General features: G+C 37.9%; 1 protein-coding gene across 1 annotated transcript in view; it reads left to right on the forward strand.

Moving 5' to 3' along the window:
• LOC122687963 (disintegrin and metalloproteinase domain-containing protein 5-like) overlaps window positions 1–22,012 on the forward strand; it is a 127,111-nt gene that overhangs the window by 80,653 nt on the left and 24,446 nt on the right. The window contains exons 17-20 of the mRNA XM_043893725.1: window positions 2,260–2,346; window positions 3,029–3,140; window positions 18,218–18,377; window positions 19,833–19,883. Coding sequence (XP_043749660.1) covers window positions 2,260–2,346; window positions 3,029–3,140; window positions 18,218–18,377; window positions 19,833–19,883 — 410 coding nt within the window. The remainder of the gene's footprint in view (window positions 1–2,259; window positions 2,347–3,028; window positions 3,141–18,217; window positions 18,378–19,832; window positions 19,884–22,012) is intronic.

Here is a 22,012-nt window from a genome sequence, read left to right on the forward strand (position 1 = left end):
AACAGAAGCAGAAAATATTAAAAAGAGGTGGCAAGAATACACAGAAGGACTATATAAAAAAGATCTTCGTGACCCAGATAATCACGATAGTGTGATCACCCACCTAGAGCCAGACATCCTGGAATGCAAAGTCAAGTGGACCTTAGGAAGCATCACTATGAACAAAGCCAGTGGAAGTGATGGAATTCCAGTTGAGCTATTTCAAATCCTGAAAGATGATGCTGTAAAAGTGTTGCACTCAATATGCCAGAAAATTTGGAAAACTCAGCAGTGGCCACAGGACTGGAAGAGGTCAGTTTTCATTCCAATCCCAAAGATAGGCAACGTCAAAGAATGTTCAAACTACCGCACAACTCACTCACATGCTAGTAAATGCTAAAGCAATGCTCAGAATTCCCCAAGCCAGGCTTCAGCAATACATGAACCAAGAACTTCCAGATGTTCAATCTGGTTTTAGAAAAGGCAAGGGAATCAGACATCAAATTGCCAACATCTGTTGAATCATAGAAAAAGCAAGAGAGCTCCAGAAAAACATCTATTTCTGTTTTATTGACTTTGCCAAAGCCATTAACCATGTAGATCACAGTAAACTGTGGAAAATTCTGAAAGAGATGGGAATACCAGACCACCTAACCTGCCTCTCGAGAAATTTGTATCCAGGTCAGGAAGCATCAGTTAGAACTGGACACGGAATAACAGACTGGTTCCAAATAGGAAAAGGAGTACGTCAAGTCTGTATATTGTCACCCTGCTTGTTTAACTTATATGCAGAGTACATCATGAGAAATGCTGGGCTGGATGAAGCACAAACTGGAATCAAGATTGCCAGGAGAAATGTCAGTAACCTCAGATATGCAGATGATGCCACCCTTATGGCAGAAAGTGAAGAGGAATTAAAAAGCCTCTTGATGAAAATGAAAGAGGAGAGTGAAAAAGTTGGCTTAAAGCTCAACATTCAGAGAATTAAGATCATGGCCTCCAGTCCCATCACTTCATGGCAAATAGATGGGGAAACAGTGGCTGACTTTATTTTTCTGGTCTCCAAAATCACTGCAGATGGTGACTGCAGCCATGAAATTAAAAGCCGCTTACTCCTTGGAAGGAAAGTTATGACTAACCTAGACAGCATATTAAAAAGCAGAGACATTACATTGCCAACAAAGGTCCATCTAGTCAAGCCTATGGTTTTTCCAGTAGTCATGTATGGATGTGAGAGTTGGACTATAAAAAAAGCTGAGTGCTGAAGAGTTGATACTTTTGAACTGTGGTGTTGGAGAAGACTCCTGAGAGTCCCTTGGACTTCAAGGAGCTCCAACCAGTCCATCCTAAAGGATATTAGCCCTGGGTGTTCATTGAAAGGACTGATGTTGAAGCTGAAACTCCAATACTTTGGCCACCTGATGTGAAGAGCTGACTCATTTGAAAAGACCCTGATGCTGGGAAAGATTGAGGGCAGGAGGAGAAGGGAACGACACAGGATGAGATGGTTGGATGACATCATCGACTCGATGGACATGGGTTTGGGTGAACTCCAGGAGCTGATGTTGGATAGGGAGGCCTGGCGCGCTGAAGTTCATGGGATCACAAAGAGTCGGACACGACTGAGTGACTGAACTGAACTGAACTGAACTGAACTGAAACTTACTCATTAAACATTCCTTTTCTTAGAAGGTCATTTAGCCATCTCTCTCATGAGAGTCTCTCATCATTCTATTACCGCATATAATTTCCTGTTATCCTTGCTTTTCTCCTCATTTTTTCCCCCACATGGAATAGTAACATGCCTCGTTTGCTCCTCATACACATGATTTTATTATTTCAACCTCCCATGGGAAATTTCTCGGCTCTTACTGCTCATGGTAATCGTCTAAACCCTGCCTGCAGAGATTTTGACATAATGGTGTCAGATACAGCCCAGTCCTGGGTATTTTTTAAATGCTCCTCACATAATGATTGAACTCAAAAGACTAACCAAATTATTTTTCTGGATATTTTTGTTTCTAAGAGGACTTCTGGTGCTAGATGGCAAGAAAATAAAACTTTCAACTTCTTACATGACTATATTTTTACAGTATGAAGGCACATAGCTTATTTCACATTTATTTCAATGCTGTCACAATTATAACTTTATGTTTTGAATTTTTATGCCAATTCTTGGTAATATGAATCCTTGAATTTTTTCTCATGTATTATCTGTATGCACAGTCTAATTTGATGGTTTGGCTGAATTTGTTTTTCAATCTCTTTGCTTTGTTTTAGTATTGTGTGAACTTTTCCTGTGTAGAGCTTAAATACCGCATGGATAAAACCGCATGTGATAATGGTATACATTGTGCGTCAAAAGGAGTAAGTAATTTCAGTTTTCATTTTAGGTAACATGCTTTGAACAATTCAGTCAGCAGTTTGGAGATTTAAAGAAATCTTTCGAGTAATTTTTTTTTTTTTTTTTATCATTTTCATTCTGCTTGGTGTGATTTAACAGTCTATAATGTACAGTCTCAATCTTACTTTCTTGAGAACTCTTGCCAAACTGTTTATTCGAGAAGATTTAGAAACATTTAAGATGATTCTGGAAATATAAAATGATTGGTAAATATGTGGGGTGGATATGCTATAGGTACCGTGTGTACCATTTAGCCAAAATGATATTATTTTTACAGAGAAAAGGCAGGAACTGGTAAATAAGGTCATTAGAAGTGTCTTGTTCATTAATTTAGTGCCCTGACTTTTCTGTGAAGTTAGGAAGTAAATGATAATTAGTGACATGTTACTGTTTATTGATAACATCTTGGTCTGATTGTGGGGAAAGTTGAAAGAATTTTTCAAAATGACTTGGCAACAGAAGCCAGATGTACTTTCTACAGTATAGGAAATTTCAAGGGAAAATTTGTGACAATTTGTTGAATTTATACACTTAAGATAAATTCTCTGGAATAAATTATCTGTTTAATAAGTATAGAATATTCATTGGTCTCTATGGAAAACCAACTTTGTACATAAAAATTGTTCTATTTTCTAATTATTCTAGATATGCAACAATTTTAACCGTTGCCATTGTTTGCCAGGGTTTGCACCTCCTAACTGCAAGCCACTTCCAGGAGAATTTGGAAGTGTCAATGATGGACACACGCACAAAACTGGTTAGTGTCTTTAAAACTTTTGTTAATCTAAGGCAATATGTAAGAAAATAAAGTTTAGGTTCCAGGCCACATTGCAAAGCAACTAATGTCAACAAATATGGTTTTATTTTACTCATAAGATTTTAAAAAACTAAGACAGTTTAAGTTTGTACTCCTTCTGTATCAATGTTGATATTGTTTACTAACAAAAATTGTACCTAGTGGTAGGAAATTTGAAAAGTAGAAATTACAGTGTACCTAATTTGATCAGTTAATTTAGATTGTTCACTTTGGATTGTCTCACATATGCTTGGTTTAAAATGGTGTTAGTTATCATTGTCATCTTTCAGGCCACTCCTTTCTCTTGCATTGTAGGGGCTCCAACCTAAAGTTTTAAATTTTACCTTGAGAATATCCCCATCCCTAGGGTTCTTGAGTATTGTTTTGAGGTCAAGTAGGTCTGGATGAGACTGAGAACAACTGGAGGATATTCCTGATTTCAGAAAAGGATGTCTGTTCAACTTTACACCTTTTCCTTTTGGGTCAAAGAAATGATGAACTCCTGGGCAGGCTTATATGCAGCTTGAATACCAAGGGAAGGCATACGTAGGGGAGTAACTTTTTAGACAATTAAAATACAGATATATCAGACTGTGTGTAGACCAAAAAAAGGAAATATAATCATTTAACATGTAAGAAATAACTATATATATTATTATTTTCACATAAATATGTAGAAAAAAATAGGTATTTATTTTAAATTTTATATTATTCTGTGTTGTGTACTTTTGTTGTATAAGTGAAGTGAAGTCGCTCAGTCATGTCTGACTCTTTGTGACCCCATGGACTGTAGCCTACCAGGCTTCTCCATCCATGGGATTTTCCAGGCTAGAGTACCGGAGTGGGTTGCCATTTCCTTCTCCAGGTTGTTACATAAATTGTTATTATTTAAGTGAAACAGCAATAGAACTAATTAACAGTGCTTATCAATAGTAGTTTATAGAAAAACCAATTAAAAGTAATAATATATGAACAAAAACTATACTTTCTAATGAGACTATAATGTATTCTCTAATAAAGCAATCTACTTTACCTCTTTTTAAAAACCCTGTACTAGATATTTAAGTTTTGCATGGCTATCTTCTTTTTTCTTAAAATACATAAATGTAAGATTTTTAGAAAGAAAGAATAAAGATATAACAGGGAAGATATAAGAGAAAGAATAAAAATATAACAGGAATAATTAAAGATACCCTCGTATTTAATGAAAATAACATTGACTTGCTTCTTTCAGTGCCATAATACAGTCAGACATATTTTTTGTTTCATTCTCCAGTTATATTTTTCTGAACTGCAGCCTTTAAGATATCCTGCTTTTAAGTGGTAGCAACGTGGAATAGAATCAAATGTAAAATTCATTTTGACCTGATGCTTTAACAAGCCCACATTTACTGAATTGTGGTATCAGTTCATTGTAATGGCATTATGCTAAGTATCTTTTTTTAAAAAATTTTTTTATTAGTTGGAGGCTAATTACTTCACAACATTTCAGTGGGTTTTGTCATACATTGATATGAATCAGCCATAGATTTACACTTATTCCCCATCCCGATCCCCCCTCCCACCTCCCTCTCCACCCGATTCCTCTGGGTCTTCCCAGTGCACCAGGCCCGAGCACTTGTCTCATGCATCCCACCTGGGCTGGTGATCTGTTTCACCATAGATAGTATACATGTTGTTCTTTTGAAACATCCCACCCTCACCTTCTCCCACAGAGTTCAAAAGTCTGTTCTGTATTTCTGTGTCTCTTTTTCTGTTTTGCATATAGGGTTATCGTTACCATCTTTCTAAATTCCATATATATGTGTTAGTATGCTGTAATGTTCTTTATCTTTCTGGCTTACTTCACTCTGTATAAGGGGCTCCAGTTTCATCCATCTCATTAGGACTGATTCAAATGAATTCTTTTTAACGGCTGAGTAATATTCCATGGTGTATATGTACCACAGCTTCCTTATCCATTCATCTGCTGATGGGCATCTAGGTTGCTTCCATGTCCTGGCTATTATAAACAGTGCTGTGATGAACATTGGGGTGCACGTGTCTCTTTCAGATCTGGTTTCCTCAGTGTGTGTGCCCAGAAGTGGGATTGCTGGGTCATATGGCAGTTCTATTTCCAGTTTTTTAAGAAATCTCCACACTGTTCTCCATAGTGGCTGTACTAGTTTGCATTCCCACCAACAGTGTAAGAGGGTTTCCTTTTCTCCACACCCTCTCCAGCATTTATTGCTTGTAGACTTTTGGATAGCAGCCGTCCTGACTGGCGTGTAATGGTACCTCATTGTGGTTTTGATTTGCATTTCTCTAATAATGAGTGATGTTGAGCATCTTTTCATGTGTTTGTTAGCCATCTGTATGTCTTCTTTGGAGAAATGTCTGTTTAGTTCTTTGGCCCACTTTTTGATTGGGTCATTTATTTTTCTGGAATTGAGCTGCAGGAGTTTCTTGTATATTTTTGAGATTAATCCTTTGTCTGTTGCTTCATTTGCTATTATTTTCTCCCAATCTGAGGGCTGTCTTTTCACCTTGCTTATAGTTTCCTTTGTAGTGCAAAAGCTTTGAAGTTTCATTAGGTCCCATTTGTTTAGTTTTGCTTTTATTTCCAATATTCTGGGAGGTGGGTCATAGAGGATCTTGCTGTGATTTATGTCGGAGAGTGTTTTGCCTATGTTCTCCTCTAGGAGTTTTATAGTTTCTGGTCTTACATTTAGATCTTTAATCCATTTTGAGTTTATTTTTGTGTATGGTGTCAGAAAGTGTTCTAGTTTCATTCTTTTACAAGTGGTTGACCAGTTTTCCCAGCACCACTTGTTAAAGAGGTTGTCTTTTTTCCATTGTATATCCTTGCCTCCTTTGTCAAAGATAAGGTGTCCATAGGTTCGTGGATTTATCTCTGGGCTTTCTATTCTGTTCCATTGATCTATATTTCTGTCTTTGTGCCAGTACCATACTGTCTTGATGACTGTGGCTTTGTAGTAGAGTCTGAAGTCAGGCAGGTTGATTCCTCCAGTTCCATTCTTCTTTCTCAAGATTACTTTGGCTATTCGAGGTTTTTTGTATTTCCATACAAATTGTGAAATTCTTTGGTCTAGTTCTGTGAAAAATACCGTTGGTAGCTAGATAGGGATTGCATTGAATCTATAGATTGCTTTGAGTAGAATAGCCATTTTGACAATATTGATTCTTCCAATCCATGAACACGGTATGTTTCTCCATCTGTTTGTGTCCTCTTTGATTTCTTTCATCAGTGTTTTATAGTTTTCTATGTATAGGTCCTTTGTTTCTTTAGGTAGATATACTCCTAAGTATTTTATTCTTTTTGTTGCTATGGTGAATGGTATTGTTTCCTTAATTTTTCTTTCTGTTTTTTCTTTCTTTTTTTTTTTTTTATTGGTGACAGTACTTCACTCTTTTTTTTTTTTTTTCCACCGTCTATCTGGGATTTATTTTATTTTCTTTTTTTTTCTTTCCTTTTTTTTTTTTTTTTCCAGTGGGTTTTGTCATACATTGATATGAATCAGCTATGGATTTACATGTATTCCCAATCCCGATCCCCCCTCCCACCTCCCTCTCCACCCGATTCCTCTGGGTCTTCCCAGTGCACCAGGCCGGAGCACTTGTCTCATGCATCCCACCTGGGCTGGTGATCTGTTTCACCATAGATAGTATACATGCTGTTCTTTTGAAATATCCCACCCTCACCTTCTCCCACAAAGTTCAAAAGTCTGTTCTGTATTTCTGTGTCTCTTTTTCTGTTTTGCATATAGGGTTATCGTTATCACCTTTCTAAATTCCATATATATGTGTTAGTATGCTGTAATGTTCTTTATCTTTCTGGCTTACTTCACTCTGTATAATGGGCTCCAGCTTCATCCATCTCATTAGGACTGGTTCAAATGAATTCTTTTTAATGGCTGAGTAATATTCCATGGTGTATATGTACCACAGCTTCCTTATCCATTCATCTGCTGATGGGCATCTAGGTTGCTTCCATGTCCTGGCTATTATAAACAGTGCTGCTATGAACATTGGGGTGCATGTGTCTCTTTCAGATCTGGTTTCCTCAGTGTGTATGCCCAGAAGTGGGATTGCTGGGTCATATGGCAGTTCTATTTCCAGTTTTTTAAGAAATCTCCACACTGTTTTCCATAGTGGCTGTACTAGTTTGCATTCCCACCAACAGTGTAAGAGGGTTCCCTTTTCTCCACACCCTCTCCAGCATTTATTGCTTGTAGACTTTTGGATAGCAGACATCCTGACTGGCGTGTAATGGTACCTCATTGTGGTTTTGATTTGCATTTCTCTAATAATGAGTGATGTTGAGCATCTTTTCATGTGTTTGTTAGCCATCTGTATGTCTCCTTTGGAGAAATGTCTGTTTAGTTCTTTGGCCCACTTTTTGATTGGGTCATTTATTTTTCTGGAATTGAGCTGCAGGAGTTTCTTGTATATTTTTGAGATTAATCCTTTGTCTGTTGCTTCATTTGCTATTACTTTCTCCCAATCTGAGGGCTGTCTTTTCACCTTGCTTATAGTTTCCTTTGTAGTGCAAAAGCTTTGAAGTTTCATTAGGTCCCATTTGTTTAGTTTTGCTTTTATTTCCAATATTCTGGGAGGTGGGTCATAGAGGATCTTGCTGTGATTTATGTCGGAGAGTGTTTTGCCTATGTTCTCCTCTAGGAGTTTTATAGTTTCTGGTCTTACATTTAGATCTTTAATCCATTTTGAGTTTATTTTTGTGTATGGTGTTAGAAAGTGTTCTAGTTTCATTCTTTTACAAGTGGTTGACCAGTTTTCCCAGCACCACTTGTTAAAGAGGTTGTCTTTTTTCCATTGTATATCCTTGCCTCCTTTGTCAAAGATAAGGTGTCCATAGGTTCGTGGATTTATCTCTGGGCTTTCTATTCTGTTCCATTGATCTATATTTCTGTCTTTGTGCCAGTACCATACTGTCTTGATGACTGTGGCTTTGTAGTAGAGTCTGAAGTCAGGCAGGTTGATTCCTCCAGTTCCATTCTTCTTTCTCAAGATTATTTTGGCTATTCGAGGTTTTTTGTATTTCCATACAAATTGTGAAATTCTTTGGTCTAGTTCTGTGAAAAATACCGTTGGTAGCTTGATAGGGATTGCATTGAATCTATAGACTGCTTTGGGTAGAATAGCCATTTTGACAATATTGATTCTTCCAATCCATGAACACGGTATGTTTCTCCATCTGTTTGTGTCCTCTTTGATTTCTTTCATCAGTGTTTTATAGTTTTCTATGTATAGGTCCTTTGTTTCTTTAGGTAGATATACTCCTAAGTATTTTATTCTTTTTGTTGCAATGGTGAATGGTATTGTTTCCTTAATTTCTCTTTCTGTTTTTTCATTGTTAGTATATAGGAATGCAAGGGATTCCTGTGTGTTAATTTTATATCCTGCAACTTTACTATATTCGTTGATTAGCTCTAGTAATTTTCTGGTAGAGTCTTTAGGGTTTTCTATATAGAGGATCATGTCATCTGCAAACAGTGAGAGTTTTACTTCTTCTTTTCCTATCTGGATTCCTTTTACTTCTTTTTCTGCTCTGATTGCTGTGGCCAGAACTTCCAACACTATGTTGAATAGTAGTGGTGAGAGTGGGCACCCTTGTCTTGTTCCTGATTTCAGGGGAAATGCCTTCAATTTTTCACCATTGAGGGTGATGCTTGCTGTGGGTTTGTCATATACAGCTTTTATTATGTTGAGGTATGTTCCTTCTATTCCTGCTTTTTGGAGAGTTTTAATCATAAATGAGTGTTGAATTTTGTCAAAGGCTTTCTCTGCATCTATTGAGATAATCATATAGTTTATGCTAAGTATCTTGACAAAAGCAGTTGACCATAGGATACTAAGGGTTCTCTTTACTAGATAAAGCAGGTTTTCAGGCTTGGAAAAACTATTAATATTTTGCAGCTCTTCAAAAATGTTTAAATTCATTGCATAGATTATCCATGTCTCAAATGCCCATCATTTTTATGCACTCCAAAGCACACTGGATGTTAAATATTTCTTTTTCAGGGAACGTGGCTTAAAGCATAGAAGTAATCTTAGTTGGTGAAATCTAATTTGAATTCCATATAAATTACCATTTTAATAAAGGAACTGAGGAAGTCCTTCCTAACTTGCTCACCCATTGCTGGTTACATTTTTTGAGTTCCGAAGCAGTCTTTATTTCCAAAAGTATGAGTCGTTTTTTCAGTGTATGAATTGTTGTCACAAGCTATGCAAATCATAAAACTACCAAGATGTAGTCAGTACATCCTCTTCTGGAATTCTGAAGGCCTCTTCACAGATCATCAGATTGCTTTGGAAAAGCAGCGTATAAATTTCCATTTCATTGTGGAAATTTTCCACAATGTGGAAAATTCCATTTTCTCTATTCTCATCTGCCATGAATTTCAACATTCGAGAAGTATTTTCTTCTTGTCCAGCCTTTTAAAAATAAGATTTTACATCAGGTAAATATTTTAGCTTGGGCTTCCCAGGTGGTTTGGTGGTAAAAGAATCTGCTTGCCAATGCAGGGGACCCTGATTTGACCCCTGGGTCAAGAAGATACCCTGAGGAGGAAATGGCGACCCACTTCAATATTCTTGCCTGAGGAATTCCATGGTCAGAGGAGCCTGGTGGGCTATGGGGTTGCAAAGAGTCAGCCATGATTGAACACACACACACTACACTGCAAATATTTCAACATATCTTCTATGGCCAGCAAAGAGTACAACCATCTTGTACACTTGTTTAAGGAAGCAATGTCTTTCCACGGTGTGAAGTTAAAAAAAAAAAAAAATTCTTGTTACATGCTTCTGCACATTTTGAGGAAACTAAAAGTGACTGAAATTTTCATTTTGAAAACCTTTATATCATAGAAAAACAAATCACACCCCTTTCAGTGTTGTGTAACAGGTGGACAGGACATTTGGCAAATGAGATCTTTTTCTTCAGTAAGAAATTAATAGACTGAATGGAACTTGCAAAGATTTACATTTGCCTTGTCTGCTAAATATGCATATAGATGAGCAAAGACTACTTTGTGTTTGATCAGGATAGCAAAAATCTCATTTTATATGGTTTTATTAAAATTTTCATAGAAACTCAGAAGCTTATTTGAAATTCTCTTCTGGAAACTAAATTACCTAAGAGCTGGGGTAATGTGTGCTACCACGTTTACTTTCTAAATGTGACAGAGTCATTGCTTCACTGTAAGGGATCAACAGATGTTATCAAAACTTCAACTTTTTCCTCCCACTAGTCATTTTAGTTACAATCTATGAATCTGGAAATGTAACTTGATTGTTTTGTAGAGCAATCAAGAAACTGAATGAATAGATAAAACATGTTTGTTCTTGTAGTGTGCCCAGAACTACTTCAGCAGTAGTTATTTTTATCTGAACACTGCCATCTTTAGGGAAAAATTTTTTTTTTTTTTTTTAAATTTAGGAAACAAAAATGTGTAATTGATTTAGATACTTGCTTGTCTCAACCCAGACATTTGAGATTTCATCTCCATGTGTGTTTTTTCAGCTCCTTCTCTACCATACCCAATTCAAAATATTTTTTATTAAGGTATAAGTAGTCAGGGGGTACAACATAATGATTTGATATTTTATACATTGTAAAATGGTGTAGGTCATCACTACAGTAGGCCTAGCTAACACCTGTCAGCATATTTATTATAGTTTTTTTTTCTTGTATGGGGAACTTTTAAGGTATGCTCTGTTAGCATCCTTTAAATAAGCAATGCTGTATTATTCAATGCTTCTGCGTACTCAGCAGAGATGTCAGCAAAGCAATTTCACATTAGGTCTGAAGTGTAGGGTGCAAGACCTCTGCCCTCAGCACTCTATGAGCAAGTGAAATAAGATTAAGTACAAAGGAAAAAGAAAAAGGAGGCAGAGACAAAATGACTTGGTCGAAAGACAGAAGCTCTTGCAAAAACACCAAAATCACAACTAACTGCTGAACAGCCATTGAAAACAAATTTTGGAACATACAAATAGATACCCTACATCCAAGCACAAAACAAAAGCCACAATGAGACAGTAGGAGTGGTGCAATAGCGATAAAATCAAATCCCATACCCACTGGGTGGGTGACCCACAACCTGGAAAATAATTATATCACAGAACTTATACACAGAAGTGAAAGTCATGAGCACCTACATGGGGGTCCCCAGCTTATGGGTCTGTCATCGGTAGGAATTCCCTGAGCATCTGGCTTTAAAGGCCCGTGGGATTTGATTGCAGTAATTCCATAGGACTGGGGAAAACAGAACCTCCACTCTAGAGGGCACACACAGGTTCTTGTGCACAATAGGTCCCAGTGAAAAAGCAATGACCTCATAAGAGCTTAAACTATCATACCATCATGCTCATTTCAAGTGGTAGTAAGTAGTAAAGTTATGCTCAAAATTCTTCAAGCTAGGATTCAGCCATATGTGAACTGAGAAAATTCCAGATGTGCAAGCTGGGTTTCTAAGAGGCAGAAGAACCAGAGATCAAATTGTCAACATTCGTTGAATCATGGAGAAAGCAGCAGAGTTCCAGGACTACATCTACTTCTGCTTCACTGACTACACTAAAGCCTTTGACTGTGTGGATCACAACAAACTGTGGAAAATTCTTAAAGAGATGGAAGTACTAAACTAACTTAGCCTACCTCCTGAGAAACCTGCATATGTGTCAAGAAAAAACAGTTTGAACCAGACTTGGAACAACAGATTGGTTCAAAACTGTGAAAGGCAGACAACAAGGCTGTATATTATCACCCTGCTTATTTAACTTCTATGCAGAGTATATCATGCGAAATCCTGGATGGAAGGAATCACTAGCTGGAATCAAGATTGCCAAGAGAAATATCAACCACCTCAGATATGCAGATGATACCAGTCTGATCACAGAAAGTGAAGAGAAACTAAAGAGCCTCTTGATGAGGGTGAAGGAGGAGAGTGACAATGCTGGCTTGAAACTCAACATTCAAAAAACTAAGATCATGGCATTCAGTCCAATCACTTCATGGCAAATAAAAGGGAAAAAAGTGTTACCAGTAACAGATTTTATTTTCTTGGCTCCAGAATCACTGCAGATGGTAACTGCAGTCATGAGATTAAAAGACGTTTTTTCCTTGGGAGGAAAGCTATGACAAACCTAGACAGTGTATTACAAAGCAGAGACATCGCTTTGCTGACAGAAGTCCATCAAGTCAAAGCTATGATTTTTCCAATAGTCATGTACAGGTGTGAAAGTTGGACCATCGAGAAAAAAACAAACAAACAAACAGCTGTGGATAGACAGGCATACAATAGACATTCTTGTTCCTAAAGGGAGAAATTGGAAAGGAGAAAATGGTGACAGGTCTCATGAAATACAAATAAAACTTAGCAAGGCAAATTACATTTGATGTTAAGGTTGGAGAATAACCCTCTTAGTTTTGATGTTCTGTCCTCCAGAGCCTTTGGGCTGGGAGCATAACCCAGCTGCAGTAGCTGCTACCTTCCCTCTTCAGCTCTGGACAGAGGCTCCATCCATATAGCTCTTTGGAGTAAACTGCCCCTGAGCCACTGGGTAACGGAGCTTGGCTGGTCAAAACTGAGGAAGAGATAGCTCCTGGCCCCGTGATGGGAGAGGAAGCCTTGATGATCTCTGAGTCACCATCTGCATTCTTCTCTTTTCTTGAAGGATAAAGCATGTTGGCAGCCAGTCGTTTCTATGGCCCTATGCTGTTCCCTTTGGTCTGACCTGGCAGTGTTTCTGCTGAGATCATCTCATCCTTATTCCTGCCTTCTCCTAAGATGGTTCACATGCACAGTATATTTATCAGATGACTTTTCTACCCACATTTTGGGAACATGTTCCACTCCCCCCCCCCCTTTTTTTTTTTGCAAAATTCATAGACTGAGAATTCTCTAAATCTTTAAATTCTGGCACCTCTCTGGTTAGCACTAACTTCTTCACTTTGTCTCCTCTGCTCACATTTTACTCTAATGATTATCAAGCAGGAAGAATCTTCACTGGAGGGTCAGTGTTTTTGTTTAACTAAGATCTCCAGGATTGAGGTCCACCTGCATTAAAGAAAGCTACTGCCTTACTCAGTCTACTAATATAAATGTTGGACTTCCTGGGTAGCTCAGATGATAAAGAATCTGTCTGCATTGCAGGAGACCTGGGTTCGATCCCTGGGTAAGGAAGATCCCCTAGAGAAGGGAATGGGAGCTCACTCTAATATTCTTGCTTGAGAAATCCCATGGATAGAGGAGCCTGGTGGGCTACAGTCCATGAGGTCACAAAGAATCGGACACAACTGAGCAACGAACACACACATACACACACTGATTTAAATATTAACTTCATTTGAAAACACCCCACAGAAACACCTAGAATATTACTTGAGCAAGATCTGAGCTCATTGTGGCCCAGTGAAGTGGATTTGATCCCTGGGATGGGAAGATCCTCTGGAGGAGGGCATGGCAATCCACTCCAGTATTCTTGCTTGGAGAATTCCATGGACAGGAGAGCCCAGCAGGCTTGCAAAAGAGTTGGACATGAGAGGGACAGAGCACACACACTCTTTAGTATACATAGATTATTCTAAGTAAACCTGGAATTTACTGATGGTAGAATAGCTGGCTGCAGAAACTAGGGAATCATGTAACTGTGTAGTTAACAGTGCAAAAGTGAAATTACTATTTATGATCAATCTTGTGTCTACACAGAACTTCTCATCTTGTTTTTCCATCATCCATCTGAATGTAGTGTGGAGTTGGAGGAGGAGGGGGGAAAGTTTCGGGAGTTGCTGCTGCTGGATCCTGGCTCCTATATACCTGATATTTACTCATGAGGTCTGCTAGGGTCACATCTGTGTTTTGGGGCATTTGATATGACAATTAAACCCTTGAGTCATAAAGACTGAGATATTTGGGGAAAATAAGGGAGGACCTAGAGCCAGACACCCTGGAATGTGAAGTCAAGTGGGCCTTAGAAAGCATCACTACGAACAAAGCTAGTGGAGGTGATGGAATTCCAGTTGAGCTATTTCAAATTCTGAAAGATGATGCTGTGAAAGTGCTGCACTCAATATGCCAGCAAATTTGGAAAACTCAGCAGTGGCCACAGGACTGGGAAAGGTCAGTTTTCATTCCAATCCCTAAGAAAGCCAATGCCAAAGAATGCTCAAACTACCGCACAATTGCACTCATCTCACACGCTAGTAAAGTAATGTTCAAAATTCTCCAAGCCAGGCTTCAGCAATATATGAACCAAGAACTTCCAGATGTTCAAGCTGGATTTAGAAAAGGCAGAGGAACCAGAGATCAACTTGCCAATATCTCTGGATCATCAAAAAAGCAAGAGAGTTCCAGAAAAACATCTATTTCTGCTTTATTGACTATGCCAAAGCCTTCGACTGTGTGGATCACAATAAACTGTGGAAAATTCTGAAAGAGATGGGAATACCAGACCACCTGACCTACCTCTTGAGAAACCTATATGCAGGTCAGGAAGCAACAGTTAGAACTGGACATGAACAGACTGGTTCCAAATAGGAAAAGGAGTACATCAAGGCTGTATATTGTCACCCTGCTTATTTAACTTATATGCAGAGTACATCATGAGAAATGCTGGGCTGGATGAAGCACAAGATGGAATCAACATTGCTGGGAGAAATATCAATAACCTCAGATATGCCGATGATGCCACCCTTATGGCAGAAAGTGAAGAAGAACTACAAAGCCTCTTGATGAAAGTGAAAGAGGAGAGTGAAAAAGTTGGCTTAAAGCTCAACATTCAGAAAACTAAGATCATAGCATCTGTTTCCATCACTTCATGGCAAACAGATGGAGAAACAGTGGAAGCAGTGTCAGAATTTATTTTTTTGCGCTCCAAAGTCACTGCAGATGGTGACTGCAGCCATGAAATTAAAAGACGATTACTTCTTGGAAGAAGAGTTATATTCAGCCTAGACAGCATATTGAAAAGCAGAGACATTACTTTGTCAACAAAGGTCCATCTAGTCAAGGCTATGATTTTCCCAGTGGTCATGTATGGATGTGAGAGTTGGACTGTGAAGAAAGCTGAGCGCCGAAGAATTGATGCTTTTGAAGTGTGGTGTTGGAGAAGACTCTTGAGAGTCCCTTGGACTGCAAGGAGATCCACCCAGTCCATCCTAAAGGAGATCAGTCCTGGGTGTTCACTGGAAGGACTGATGTTGAAGCTGAAACTCCACTACTTTGGCCACCTGATGTGAAGAGCTGACTCATTTGAAAAGACCCTGATGCTGGGAAAGATTGAAGGCAGGAGGAGAAGGGACGACAGAGGATGAGATGGTTGGATGGCATCACCAATTTGATGGACATGAGTTTGAGTAAACTTCAGGAGTTGGTGATGGACAGGGAGGCCTGGCGTGCTGCAGGGGGTTGCAGAATCACACATGACTGAGCGACTGAACTGAACTGAACTGAATAGTTATATGGCTGGGTGTCCTGAGGCATCTTTGAAAGGAGGTAGAATCCTTGAGGCATGTTGTTGGGGACTAGTTTAACTCATGGGAACTGGAAACTTAGAGTAATTAATTAAATGAAGATCCCAAACTGAAAGAAGAATTTATAGAAAATAGTCTTTGTTGGCAGGTATCAGTACACAGTGCTCATTAAAACTAGACAGTAAAAGGGAAAGAAAGACCTTTTTATTTTTTTTTTTCTGGTCTGGGGAAATCCTGCTTAAGAGTTTCAAGGCTACTTTCATATCTTACATTCATTTTCAAAATAGCCACGTGATCTCCATGATTACCTAGAAGGCTATACATGAGGTTGAGAATCAAGCTGCCGAATATAACTAGAGATGCTGATCTCTTCATCTGATTCATTTGTCTAGTTACAAATATCTTGTAATCTTTATCTTGAAGATACCGGGAACCCCAGGCACATGCACAGACCTGACTGAAAAAGAAAATGTTGCTCCTACCTTGAACTCTCTTTAAAAACCGTGGGAAAAAAGGAGAAGAATTGGGGCTACCCTAAGAGAAGAATTTTTTTTTTCTTTTTTGCATTTTTCACTGACTACTACTACTTCTTCTTTTTTTTTTTTTTCATTTATTTTTATTAGTTAGAGGCTAATTACTTTACAATATTGTAGTGGGTTTTGTCATACATTGACATGAATCAGCCATGGATTTACATGTATTCCCCATCCCGATCCCCCCTCCCACCTCCCTCTCTACCCAGTCCCTCTGAGTCTTCCCAGTGCACCAGGCCCGAGCACTTGTCTCATGCATCCAACCTGGGCTGGTGATCTGCTTCACTATAGATAATATACATGTTTCAATGCTGTTCTCTTGAAACATCCCACCCTCACCTTCTCCCACAGAGTCCAAAAGTGTGTTCTGTATATCTGTGTCTGTTTTTCTGTTTTGCATATAGGGTTATTGTTACCATCTTTCTAAATTCCACATATATGTGTTAGTATGCTGTAATGTTCTTTATCTTTCTGGCTTACTTCACTCTGTATAAGGGGCTCCAGTTTCATCCATCTCATTAGAACTGATTCAAATGAATTCTTTTTAATGGCTGAGTAATATTCCATGGTGTATATGTACCACAGCTTCCTTATCCATTCATCTGCTGATGGGCATCTAGGTTGCTTCCATGTCTTGGCTATTATAAACAGTGCTGTGATGAACATTGGGGTGCATGTATCTCTTTCAGATCTGGTTTCCTCAGTGTGTATGCCCAGAAGTGGGATTGCTGGGTCATATGGCAGTTCTATTTCCACTTTTAAAAGAAGTCTCCACACTGTTCTCCATAGCGGCTGTACTAGTTTGCATTCCCACCAACAGTGTAAGAGGAATTTTGAGCCTCAGCGATCATCCACACTGTAGCTGGCGAGTTGCTCTTCTGACTGTCAGCTCCTCCATGTGGCTAAGAAGTGATAGAGCAGGAAGTGAAGTGAAGAGAAGGTCACTTAGTCGTGTCTAACTCTTTGTGACCCCATGGACCCTAGCTCATGGAATTCTCCAGGCCAGAATTCTGGAATGGGTAGCCGTTCCCTTCTCCAGGGGATCTTCCCACCCCAGGGATTGAACCCAGAACTCCCACATTGCCGAAGAGTTCATATCAAATAAAAGGAAGCAAGCCAACAAATTATGAAGAAAGCAGGACTCAATACATTAGGACTCCGGGAAGGTGAATACAGATGTCAGCTGAGAATCTATAAGAACAGATGAGGAAAATGTAAATATTAGCACTTGTCAATCAGAAGTGGGTCAGGCAGATTTAGCATGCATTCTATAAAATCTAGAGTTGTTTTTAACAATTTCCTATTGCCACATATTTGATGTATTTGATTAAAGAACTTAGTTAAATAAGTTATTTAGAGTATTACTTTTTAATTTTTAGAAAAAATTCTAGTCATATAAGAAAAATTAAATGCCACATAAAGTGTGAAAGTTTTAGGTGCTCAGTTGTGTCCAACTCTTTGTGAGCCCATGGAGTGTAGCTCCCCAGGCTTCTCTGGCCATGAAATTCTCTAGGCAAGAATACTGGAGTTGGTAGTCACTCCCTTCTCCAGCGGATCTTCCCGACCTAGGATTGAACCCGGGTCTCTTGCACTGCAGGCAAATTCTTTACCGTCTGAGCCACCAAAGAAGCCCAAATGCCACACACCCCAGATTCAATTCTCACATACAGGTAAAATCCCAATACTCTTTGCGATATATATGTTTGAACCTCAGAAACCCTGTACCAGAACAGAATTGAAGAAATACTTGCAGGTGTTAAATATGTGGTCCATGAAAGCGCAACGCCTTCAATCAAGGAAATCACCATATGGTAGAAGTTTGAAAACACAGAACCATCAGTAAAGCTCATTGAATATATTAGTTTAGGTTTTTGGATTTTATTGTATTCACAGTCTATATGAATAAAGTGTTTATTGTTTGGGAATATGGTTGGTAATAGTAGCTTTGCACCATTTTATTTGGTTAATAAAATCTCTGACATAGTTTGAAATGATATTTTCCATTCAAGGTAAAAGTTTTTTGAAGGAAAGATCTCTTGGTCATCCAAAACGCAGACTTCAACTAGTTTTCTACATTTCTATACCTGTGTTCATCATTGCTGCCGCTCTTATAATAAAGCAGGATAAAATAAGAGAGCTGTGCTACAAAGGAGAACTTGAAAGTGAAAGGTATATATGGTTTATTCTTATCAAATAAATAAGTCAAGAAAAAAGTATTTATTCATGGTTCATCTAGAATATACTAAGACTATAGGTAAAGCGATATGAGGAGAGAAACACAGATACATTTCAAACTGGCTTGGTGTCCTTCATCTTTTTTCTGGTTTTACTACATTTTACCAGCAGTATTACTTGAGGAGGATGGGTGCCAATTGTCTGGTGGAGATTTATTCAGCCTCTTAATCCATTATGATAGTTTCTGCTCAGTTGTTTCCGACTCTTTGCGACCCCATGGACTGTACCCCATAGGCTCCTCTGTCCATGGAATTCTCCAGGCAAGAATACTGGAGTGGGTTGTCATTTCCTTCTCCAGGGTGTCTTCCTTACCCATCTCTTCTGCATTGCAGGTGGATTCTTCACCATCTGAGCCACCAGGCAAGCTCTTAATCCACAGACTCCTGTCTATATGGTCATATTGTACATGAGAGAATTCTCTTCATGAGAATAAATAATAACACTGCATTTAAAAATAAAATTTTAACATATAGAGCCTCAGACCAGTGGTAAATAACTTCATTAATGTACCTCACTCCACTAGAGATAAGATCTATGAATATGCCTGCACAATATTTATTTTCCTAATTCTTTATACTGATGATTGGGCAAGTCATTTGTCAACTAGAAATTGCATGTATAGTTCATGTTAATCAGCCTAGACAGGAGGAAGCATCATGAAATGGGGAGAAAATTATATTTAGTCTTAAACATAGCAATATTTAGTCTAAATATTGCATATCTTGATAACTATGATATCTTGAGCAAAAGGTTTAATCTTTATGTTCTTAAAATTATTCTCTGTAACTGTATAAAATGTGAGATAATAGCTTTCCAATTTATCATAAACTCCTGGGTACACCAAATTAATAAATGACATTATCATATTATCTGTAATCCATTACACAACAATTTAAGCATCATTATTGAGCCCCTTATTCATAATTTACTGTATTTTCCCACATAAGTATTTATCTCTAGTTTTACTTTCTTGGAATTGATATAAAGAGAAGATGAGTATGTTTATGAGAGGATGAAAGAAATCTATAGAAATGTATAGAAAATAAACAAACTTTGGATTGCTACTTTATGGTTTTGGCTTAACTTGGGTGAGAGTTAGGATTACCATAGAATCAAGGGGCCTGCCTGCAAATATGTGGGCTTATACCATAAATATTAGAGTAAATGCGAAATGAGAATGTGAAGATTAGGTCGACATAGCAAGATGGCTGGTGGCGTTTCTCCTAATATTGACATGGCTGTTGTTTTATTGCTTTTATTTCCCTGGAAGGAGACATTTTAGTTAGTGAATCACTATTTCTCTGAAGAACATTCTCCATTCAAATAGTCACTTGATTAAGATTTTAAAAATCTCCCACTTTTTAAAAATAAACATTGTCGGTGTTACAGATCTGCATCGGAAGAAAGCAGCACGGACAGCAGGTCCCTCCCCAGCGTCAGGTGAGTAGAGCAGAATTAACCGTTCTGCATCGTACCTTTCGACCATTGCACAAGAAGCACTTAAAATCACTCATTTAAAACCAAGCACTTGTTCATAATATTCTTATACGGTCCCCACCCATTGTAGATAATTTTATAATGCTGAATAATAAAACTTGGTTTCATGATGTCTCAACCCTCCCTGACCCACACCAAAGGAGTGATTTTTGTGTACCCACACTAGCATTTATGATCATATAGTTTTTTTTTTTTTTGAGGTTTGGTAAGGTGAACTTATATCTTGATGATGTTCTACTACCACATGAAAAGAAGACTGATATTGTAAAGATGTCAGATGTGCTTATAGTTATATTTTTATGTCAGAAAAAAATTGTTGTTAATAAGATAGAGTCGTGGAGTTTTCATTCATTTTACTGTCTTAAGATCTCAAATAACCACTGAACTTGACAGCCATCAAGGAATGAAGAAAATAAAGTAAACCCATATTAAGTGGGAGGAAGGAAATAATAAAGGTTAGGGCAGAGATGAAGAAAATGAAGAATAGAAAAGCAATTTTAAAAATCTAGACGTAAGCATGTTTTTTTTTTTTTTGAAAAAAGAAAGAAATTAACAAACCTTTAGCTAGGCTCACTAGCACAAATAGGGAGAAGACTAATATAATAAAACCAGAAATAGTATCATTACAAATACCACAGAATTAATATTTTTATGGTTTATAGTTCCTTAAAGATTACTATGAACATTTGTATGGTAAAAAACTGAAAAACCAAAAAGAAATAAATACATTCCTGGAAACATGTAACATGCCAAGATTAAATCATGAAGAAATAGAAAGTGAGCAGATTAAAACCTAGTAAGGAGAGTGAACCAGTAATTAAAACCCTCACAACAAAGAAAAGCCCAGGACAGATTGGTTTTACTAGTGAATTCTGCCAAACATTTAAATAGGAATTAAAGTCAGTATTCTATGCTGTTCTCTCAAAACATCCCACCCTTGCCTTCTCCCACAGAGTCCAACTAAGAAAAATAAATGGGGGAAAAAAAACAAAACAAAACAAATAAAGTCAGTATTCTAAAACTGTTCCAAAAACTATAAAGGTGAAAACACAAGCTCATTTTATGGGGACAGCATTACTCTGATACCAAAATTGGTAAGAACTCCACAGAAAAAGGAAACTACAAGTTAGTATCTGTGATGAATATAGATGCAAGAATTCTCAACAGATACTAGCAAAACCAAATTCAACAGCACATGGAAAGGATTATGCACCATGGCAAAGTGATATCATGGGAGTGCAAGGATGGTTCAACATATGAAAATTAATCAATGTGATAACACCCGCCACATTAACCAAATGAAGAATGAAAATGACAAGATTGTCTCAGTAGATATAGAAAAAACATTTGACAAATTTAAAACGTCTTTATGATATATCCTTTCAACAAATTAAGAACAGAAGGAATTTACAACATAGTAAAAGCCATATATATGAGAAACTCACTGCTAATTTACACTAACTGTTTCCATTGTTTCTCCATCTATTTACCATGAAGTGATGGAACCAGATGCCGTGATCTTAGTTTTCTGAATGTTGAGCTTTAAGCCAACTTTTTCCACTCTGCTCTTTCACTTTCATCAAGAGGCTCTTTAGTTCTTCTTTGCTTTTTACCATAAGAGTGGTGTCATCTGCATATCTGAGGTTATTGATATTACTCCCGGCAATCTTGATTGCAGCTTGTGCTTCATCCAGCCCAGCATATCTCATAATGTACTCTGCATATAAGTTCAATAAGAAGGGTGACATTAACAGCCTTAACATACTCCTTTCCTGATTGAAACCAGTCTGTTTTTCCATGTCCAGTTCTAACTGTTGCTTCCTGACCTGCATACAGATTTCTCAAGAGGCAGGTCAGGTGGTCTGGTACTCCCATCTCTTTCAGAATTTTCCACAGTTTATTGTGATCTACACAGTCAAAGGTTTTGGCATAGTCAATAAAGCAGAAATAGATGTTTTTCTGGAACTCTCTTGCTTTTTCTATGATCCAGTGGATGTTGGCAATTTGATCTCTGGTTCCTCTGCCTTTCTAAATCCAGCTTGAACATCTGAAAGTTCATGGTTCATGTACTG

Source organism: Cervus elaphus, chromosome 32 (assembly GCF_910594005.1).
Source record: "Cervus elaphus chromosome 32, mCerEla1.1, whole genome shotgun sequence".
NCBI classification, from domain to species: domain Eukaryota; kingdom Metazoa; phylum Chordata; class Mammalia; order Artiodactyla; family Cervidae; genus Cervus; species Cervus elaphus.